General features: G+C 42.8%; 1 protein-coding gene across 6 annotated transcripts in view; it reads left to right on the plus strand.

The window, feature by feature from the left end:
- NRP2 (neuropilin 2) overlaps positions 1–9,307 on the plus strand; it is a 117,027-nt gene that overhangs the window by 8,298 nt on the left and 99,422 nt on the right. For all 6 annotated transcript variants that reach the window (XM_015596591.2, XM_006921380.3, XM_025039274.1 and 3 more), the window contains exon 2: positions 9,041–9,218. In XM_015596591.2, the coding sequence (XP_015452077.1) occupies positions 9,041–9,218 (178 nt within the window). The remainder of the gene's footprint in view (positions 1–9,040; positions 9,219–9,307) is intronic.

The following is a 9,307-nucleotide window of genomic DNA, read 5'->3' on the forward strand; positions in this document are numbered from 1 at the left end:
TTTCCGTGTAAAAAATTCTTTTTTTTTTTTTTTTTTTTTTAATTAACCCATTCCTGGGAAATACTGTGGAAATTTGTCCTGGAGAGCCTGCTTTGGTGAGAAATAGCCTAGAGGTTTGTTGGTTTCCTTACCTAACAGGATTCGGTGGGGTTGGATTCCTAGACACAGTGGCCTTGCAGTGTGGCTGGCCCTCCAGGAGAAAGCATCTTCTAAAGGTTTAGGAAGCTGTCAAGTTTAGATAAGGCTGAGCTCCGATCCTATGGGACCTTGGTTGTATTAATAAGGAGAAATTAATTTTTAACCACTGGGAACATTGCCAAATTATGTGACCTTTGGCAGACCAGCTGTGCTATAAAAATAAATCCCCCATTTCTGAAAATGCTGCTCCTATCCAGTAGAACAATAACAGCGTGGCATTTAGCATAAACTAAGAGTGGGGTTGAGAAGAAAGGAGAAAAATGGGAGTTGTCAACAAAAAACCCTCCGGTGTTGTGACACAGCGTTTCATACCTGAGCATCCTATCCACCTCACCACACCCCCAAACACACACCTTGGTTTCCAGTCCACAGGAAAGAGAGCCAGGATGACAAGGAGCAGGGTGCCTGTGTGTTCAGGGAGTGGAGAAGGTGTTAAGTGCTTCCAGCTTTCTCACACTCCAGCCTTGAACACATTTCTCATTGTCCACACAGACGGATTACTGGCACAGGAAAAGAAAAAGGAGTTTTCAAAACAGGCAAAACATTTGTCTTTTCCTAAATGCCACAAAATAAGTGAGTCACATATAAGTTTTGGGGAGACCTTCACTGGGCTTTCCAGCTTCTGAAGCATGGGAGCCAGACTGCTTGGCTTAAAAATCTAGCTCAGCCACTTGCCAGCTCTGTGGTCCAGAATACTTCATCTCTTTGTACCTCAGTTTCCTTATCTATAAATGTCTTTGATAATCATACCTACTTCACAGGGTTGTTGTGCTAGGACAGATTACATAGAATACTGGCTAGTACCTTTTAAGCCTATTCTGAAGTCATTTAATCTTCAAAACAGCTTCAGTGGGGTTAACTGTATCTCATAATCACAGAAAGTACACGATAACCGTTGTGCTAAGTTTATGTTATTTTTATGAGTTTTTTTTTAATAAGTAAATAATTATCACTCACAGCTCTTACCCCACTAAACTTTTGCCTGTGTTTTATAAGCGTCAGATTATCTCTCAACACAGTTCTTCAGAGATGGATATTCTCTGCTGGGTTCTCATCTCAGATTTACAGCTCTTTGCGTTTTGTTGTTGTTGTTTTGGTTTTTTTGTTTTTGTTTTTGTTTTATTTTAAGTCCTTCTCCTTTCCATTTCTCCTCTTCTATCATTCATCAGGAAAGTGTGCTCAGTGGGGAGCCCAGTGTTGAAGGTGCTCTCCCTCCCCCCACCCCACGAAACGTGTAATAACTTCTACTCCAGCATTAAGGCCTCTCAGCAGCTGAACTCAAAAAAGTCGTTATAAAGACAAAATAGCTTTTACCCAGCAAGACTCTTAATAATCCCATTTCCCTCTGGGTCCTCATAAAAGAGTCATGATCTAATCCAGAAAAAAGGGAGGGACCCTGGGACTGACAAAGAGAGCTCTCCGGGTGGTGTGCGGTGATTGGGGCTGCTTCTTGCCTAATGCGCATGTCCAGTTGTGACCTGCCTCACTGCGTCCAAAGATCCTTTGATAGCTAGTCGTTCTGTTCTGGCCAGTCTTTCAGTGAAGAAGATAAAGGGAATTAAAATTACTGGACCGAGTGATAATAATAATTGTTTTGATAAAGGGAGAAAATGAAACATATGTGCCCAAAAGTCATATCTTGGGGACCAAGGGGAGAGGAGAAGGGTATCTGGTATCTTTCAAGCCTATTCTGAAGTCATTTAATCTTTAAAATAAATGTGGAATGGGTAGAGAGAAGTACACTAGAAACCCAGCAAGAGACAGTTCATTACCAGCCAACAGTTTAGTGATCAAGTAATAGTTTGCATCTTCCTGGTGCTAGTGACAACAAATATCTAGAACTTATCTATGGCAAGGTAGGGGCTGGAGTGAGGGGGCAAGAAAACCCTCCAATAAATCATTTTACCATTACTAGAATTAAAATGTAAGTATCTTTGGAACTTCATCATTATTATCTGAGGTTAGGCTGTATTGGGAGATTTAGTTCATACTAACTCTGCCTTTACTTATGACTAGGTAATGTTATCCTAAACAAGTTGTTTAAACACTCAGTTCACCACTAAAAAAAAAAAAATCCCACTTAATAGCAGCTGTGGGCTGGGAAGGAAGAGTCGTAGCAGGAGAAGCAGAATAATTTGTGATAAAGCTTTCTTAGAATTTATGATACCTACTGATACTTTTGGTGTTACTTTAACCTGTTAGTAAGTAATTTATCAGTTCCTCAAACCTCACTGAGTCTGATGCTTGGGAAAGGCTCTGGGTTCGATCCTGATGGGCTTCCTGAAGATGAGTCAGAAAGGGGTCATGCCCTCACGTTGCCGTGGTCCAGCCAAATGGATAAGGGCGTTCAGAGTTCTCACACACCTGAGAAGATACTGAAGAGCTTCAGTCTCCAAGGTTTGAGATAGGGAGAGGAGAAACTCTACGACTAGTGCGGGTCATCAGGGAAGGCAGAGGTGGCAGCTGAGCCTGGATTGAGAGAATAGATGAGATTTAGAGCTGGAAAAGCGTACCAGGGAAAGGGGACGGTGGGAACAGAGAAACGGACACCGGATTTATTTGAGGAACACTCAGAAGCTACAGTTTAGAATGTGTTGAGGGAAATAATTGTAAATAAGGTTGGAAATAGTAGCTTGGGCTAAATGTAAGGCCCAAATTGCTAGGCTAAGGGGTTTCAATTTCATTTAGTAACCAATGGGGAGCCATTGACGTTTCAACATAAGCCTTCAGTTAATCAAAATAAATGAAAAAAATATTATGTTACCTTTTTTTTTTCTTTCTTTGGTTTTTGGAGAGACCTCAAAATTATTATTCTTCTATTTCCTTCCCCAAATGTCTGTCGAAATGGTCAGGAATTGTAATCCCAGATCTCTCATCAATGGCATCAAAATTGCATTTGCAATGAGGGCTGGAAAAGAGTGGACATAAATATAAGCTAATGATATTATATTGGCTGCCCTATTGGAATTGCATTTGTTTATGATATAAGATGACAAATAACAAGGTTACCACAGGTGGCATGATTCGAGGTCAGGGGAGGTAATCACATCAAACTTACATTTTAACGATTCAATGAAGGTTTGTTTTTAGAATCCAGATTGAGGAGAAGAGACTTTCCAATGGCTCCATTTCCAGACCCAATTCCCAGTTCTCTCCTTGGCGAATCATTGGAGGTGTTCTAGAAGTGGGAGTGTGCCTTGTTCCTTTTTCCATGCTCATGTTTGGCTTCCTCCCTCCACTCTCTGATCCCCTCCTTCCTGCCCTCCCAGAGATTCTTTTATTCAGATTTTGAACTTCATCACTGCAGAAGTTCACAGAGATTCCCATTTGCTGTGCCTTCAAGAGTGCATCATTCACTGCCACTCGGCCCCATAAATTGAATAGATTGCATCCCTTCCCAGTTGCCTTAGGAAGTGGTCAAACAGTCACATTCCTGGGCTGATGGATTGGCTCATTTCTTCCCAACATAAGCCAAGATACAGATTTTATGAGACTGTCTTGTGACAGGCTGAAGTCGCTTTGAATAAAACAAAATCCAGCTTCAGCTCACACACACACACACACACACACACACACACACACACACACACACTCTTAAAAAGCAGCTTAGGCCACATTATTGAGCAAAATTTGGTTAAAACCCTGGGCAGAGGTCTGTAATGATTTGGGTGAGGGATTTGAAGAAACTCTTTTTGGTCTTTCATGCATCACTATTGTTGACATACTCACACACAGAACTGTGTATCCATAATATTTATAAATACGCAGCCACAGACTCAGTTAAGAAAAGAAACTCACGTCAATAGAGCTAATGTGATTAAAAGAGACATTTGAACTCTCCATAATGCAAGACAGACATGTGCATCTGAAGAATCCTGGAGTTTTGTTTTAGGCTTACCTAAAGCAGATGAAACGGGAATAACATCTAAATAAATATCTTGTTGTCTAGGAGGGTAGAGAATCTTTAATTTTTGATTCATTTATAGGTAATAGGATCTTTTCCCCACCTCATTATATAGACTTTACATTTTAAAACTGGAACTGACCTTTAGAATCCCTCTCCTCATTTTATTGATGAGAAAATGAAGGCTCAGAGTCGCTTACTCACTTACCCAAGGTCACACAGCTTGCCAGTGGTGAGACATATTTGAATACAAGGCTTCTTACCAGTTAAGTGGCAAGGTGACAACCCTTTCTCTTTTTAGGTAGGAGAAAGAGCTTCTTCATTGCCTTGCTACTAATAATTAAGTGAAAACAGTGTTGTGAAAATAGGAATAGGATGGGATTATGCTGTGGATAAAGGATAAAGTATAAAGTAAATAAAATGTATTATTTTTAGGGGAAATGAGACAAATTACTTTTCTCCACCAAGTGCCCTCAGGTATATATAAAAAATAGATATCTTCGAATCCTTCTACTGTTTCTCTTTTCCATGGCATTTTAAAGTTACAAGGGAGCTAAGGTCTGGTTCAGTGGGTTTCAAACCCTGTTTCAGGAAGCCCTGACGTGCTTACGGAAAAGGGACTCAGAGATGAGGGGCGGGACTTTGAGGCCCGGACACGTCACAGATTCTGGCCACCCTCCATCCCCAAGAAGAGCTCCACTTTGAGCTGCTTTGCACATTGAAGTTCTGGGTAGAGTTAAGTTTAAGGAAGGGAAAAAAAAAGAAAAATGAACAAACAAACATCTCTAAAAAGAATTTTGAAAACTACACACTTAATACAATCCACTCACTGATTTATAGCTTAGGATGCTGAGACCCAGGAAGGTCGCCAAGAATCCAGGCGCTGTGCCTCTCTCCTTGCTAATATCAGCACCTACTCCCCTTCCTGGTGACCTTGTCCCATGACCCCAGACCCACACCCACATTTAACAACACCTTAAGTGATCTGATTGTTCTGTTGTGGTGGGGCTGCCAGCAGGCTGTTGCCTGGTATCTCTGGCTGTTGTGATTCTCATCATTTAAAAGTCCTCAGTACAGTCAGGCTTCAGTTTTTCACGAAAATTATTGTCGAGTTCAAGCCATACAGTGTTCCTTTAAAACAACTCCAGTTTCTTTTCCTAGAAGGCAGATCAGATTTTTTAAAAGGTCTTCTCTTACTCTTTCTTAGTACTTCCTAAAAATCAAATATTGCAAGGAACCAGTGTGTTGTCTGAAACTACGTTCTGTAGGAGGGCAAGTTTCTTCTGAGGCTGGCAGAGTGCTTTAGAATTGTGAGTGGGTGCAAAATATCTTTACCTGATCCAAGGCCAGGTTACCCCTGGGCAGCATCAGATGGTGCTTAGTCCACCAGCAAATCAAGGGCATCTGAGGAAAAATTGAGAAAGAGACAGAGACAGAGAGAGAGACAGAGACAGACATATTAAAAAGATTATATACCACGATCAAGTGAGAGACAGAGAGAGACAGAAAGATAGAGAAACAGAGAGAGACAGAGACAGAGAGACAGAGACAGAAAGACAACAGAGAGAGAGAGAAATGTCAGAAATAATCTGACATTTTATATGTCAAATAAAAACACCTAAGTAGTTATTATGTCGGCGGGTAGGGGAGGAATCAGAACTTTGTGGCTTTAGAACTTAATATTCTCTATCTCAAATTACTTTTTAAAAAATTATATTTATTGGGGCAGCATTGGTTAATATAATTATGTAAGTTTCAGGTGTACAATTTCATAATACTCGTTTGTATATTGCATTGTGTACTCACCACCCAAAGTCCAGCATCCTTCCATCACCAAATATTTGACCCCCATTACCCGCTTCGTTCCCCCATCCCCTCTGTTGTTTGAGGTCTCTTTCTGTCCTGACCTGGCCCATCTCTTTGGCTTCCTTCCCAGATGTAGGAGAAAAACCTGCTCTCAACAGTCCAGGCCTGGGTTTGCCTGCTTCTCTTTGGGAAGTGAATTTGCCCTAGGTGAAAGGGTTCACAAAAGCATTGGAGAAAGAAGTCCCCTGTCAGCTCACCAAACAGGCTCCATAGTTCAGACTTCAACAGGGTCAGTTTCCCTTGGGTAAATGCGCATTGGCCTAAAGGGATTTGCCCTTGAGTTCAACTCTCTTTTAGCTGGGCTGGACCCCCTCTGAAACAGGACACAGAGCGTTTTTACTGTTTCTTTTGGAACACTATAAAGGCCTCCAAAGGAATGGATGGTATAGCTCCTCAGAAGACACAGCCCAGCTCGTTTCTCCTGGGAGCGTGTTTGCATTTAAGAAATGGAAGGTTCCAAAACCTGGAAAGGAAAGATCAATTATCAAGAGGAGGTGTAGAATGATTAAGTGTGTTTTCTTTACAAATTGTACCGATATTTTTCAAGAATTCGGTTTTCTCCAAGGAACAAAGAGACTGAAATTCTGATTTATCCTGGTGGATGTATGTCTGCACAAATGATGTGTGATATTTTGTGAGAGAGTGTGAAAGTGTGTACAGGACTAAAGTGTGAATTTCTAATATGTGTGTGTACCCGATGTATGTTCGGTATCTATGTTTGTGTGTGTTTCTGAGTGTGAGTGCCATCCAAACAAGAATGTGCGTTTATAAATGTTTGGATATTGAAAAGGCTAACTACATGCAAGCAAAGCAGATGTTTTAATGAGTTCTCAAATATTTTAAGAAGTGCCTTGATTTTCTTCAATAAAGGACAGGGGGAAAAAAAAGAAATGGGCGACTGACTCCTTTTTCTTGGAGTGAAGTAAATTTTTACCAGCAGAAAATGCAGACTATCAGCTATGAGATATATATAGTTTAAATTTTTTCTTAAGTTGGCAAATGATGGCTGTTGGTGTGGATCAGAAATGAAACCTCCCTATGAGGAACTTTCCTGTCTTTCTCGCTGATTATGTGTGCCTGCTCTAATTATCAAAAGCTTAAACTTGGGTGGGGGCAGGGTGGGATTGAGGGGAAGAAATTCTTGTTTTCTTAAAAGTTTAGTAGAAAATCTCCTCTCCTGCTAGCTTGGTAAGACAGTGGGTGGTCCAAGTCCTCACACCTCCCGCCTTCTCAGAGGGCCACTCTCAGTCCTATTTCACGCATGCAAGCCAGGACCAAAAGACCACCATTTGACTTGCTAAAATGTTGGGTGCCCAGCAGGGGTGAGCGGTGTGGGCACCTGGAAAACCTTCCAGACTGGCTGCAGAGGAACTGGTGGCACCAGTCCTCACTGCTGGCCTCATCCTCATCTGGCTGGGAGGGCTGGGCCCATTGTCCTCCTGGACTGGGGAGGGTGCAGGGTCATTAGTCAGAGGATGATGTGGTCTCTGCTAGCCAGAGGAAATGGCCTGCTTTTGTTTTCCACCCAGTAGGAAATGGAACCTGAATCCATTAGATTCTGGGCAGTTCAACACAGCACAGTTTGAGCTCTTAGAGGCACGATGCCTAAAAGGCTACTTGTGTGGATTTGTGTGTCCCAAGCATCATTGTGCAGTGTACCCATCTTTTATGCATTTAAAGCCTGTCAGGCTGGTAATCTAAAGCAGAGGTCTGGAAGACAGTAATGCCAACAGGCGGGGGGAATAGTGAAGTGCACCTGTAGAGTTAAAAAATGCATGACCCTTTCCCTCAAAGAATGAACACAGGAGAAAGGCCCTGTCCTGTCTGGTGGCTGCTGAGCCCTAATACATAATTCACGGGCCCATGCTGCTCCATGCAGATGGCGATATTAAATCGTGATTGATGCTAAGAGAGGCACACCTCTCCGGAAGATCTCCCAGAGGCTTCTGCACATCTCCAGGTCTCTCGTGCCTTTCCATCCTCTGTCCTACTGAGGAAGGAAGCAAAACCCCCTATGTCCCAGGAACCCTTTCCTGGGGATTAAAGAACTTCACTCCCAAATATATGAGATTCTTCAAATGTCATCACCCACCTTTTCTGCCTTTGAAGATCGCCCCCTTCCTTCCTGGCACACGCCCGAAGCTGTTTACCTCCAGCCAGGCAGTGCTGGGAAGGAGTTGGCCAGCTGCTCCCCTGCAGCCGCCTTTCCAAGGGCTGGTTACCACGAGACAAAGCAGCAGCACACTCTGGTGGCGGTGACCATGCAGGAGGGACTTCGGGCAGAAAGCACGGAAAAAACACAGCCGTCCACTCAGCACAAAGCACTTTTTGTCAAAACTCTGAGGTCAGAGCCAGTGGATTCTCCGATGCAGATTTTTCCACGTGGTGTATAATGAAATAATAAATCAAATTTGTGGTGTATGTGGAATTAAGTGTTTGGGGGTTTTGCTTTTTCTTTCTTAAAAAAAAAAAAAAAAAAAAGCTGAAATCACCCTCCAGGGTCTGTTCTGGCCCAAAGCTGAAAATGCTTCCTCTGCATCACATGTAATTGTTACCAGGCTTGCTTGTGGGTCGGCACCACAAAACCACTATTGTCAATTCTCGGAGCCGTTACTTCTGGCTGCCTGGGCTGGGCTGGGCTGGGAGACACCAGAGAACATGAAGGATTTATGAGGTAAAGATAGAGATGAGAGGTTTGAACGAGCAGAAGATGGGCAAAGGAGGGGAGACAGGAAAAGGCAGGGAGGCATGTTAAGTTTGCAGCTTTCTTGTTTTGTTTTGTTTTGTTTTTTTAATCTCAGCATGTAATTGTATTTACGACCATTTTCTAGAATATTTTCACTTGGGAAGTGTGTGTGCGTGTGTGTGTGTGTGTTTAGCTGGGTGAGTGGAGGGGAGGATGAGTTGAAATAATCTCTTCCAGTGAATGAGTAAGTAGGTTAGTCTTCTCGACTGCCATACAAGGTCTGTAAAACAGTTTTAATCAGCCGCTGGTAGAGAAGAGAAACAGGGAGAGGGAAAAAATGCTGTAACATAGTTGAAGTTCTTTGGCTTGTTTGCCTTCTCTTTCAGACCCACCCTGTGGAGGTCGTTTGAATTCCAAAGATGCTGGCTACATCACCTCCCCAGGTTACCCCCAGGACTACCCCTCCCACCAGAACTGCGAGTGGATTGTTTATGCCCCCGAACCCAACCAGAAGATTGTTCTCAACTTCAACCCCCACTTTGAAATAGAGAAGCACGACTGCAAGTAAGCACTATCCTGTCCACTGTGCCTCCGAGAGGCACACTCCCACCCACCAACCTGGGCTCCTGCCACTGTCACCACCTCACGGCCAC

The sequence above is a fragment of the Pteropus alecto genome, unplaced genomic scaffold (genome assembly GCF_000325575.1).
Source record: "Pteropus alecto unplaced genomic scaffold, ASM32557v1 scaffold3, whole genome shotgun sequence".
Classification (NCBI taxonomy): domain Eukaryota; kingdom Metazoa; phylum Chordata; class Mammalia; order Chiroptera; family Pteropodidae; genus Pteropus; species Pteropus alecto.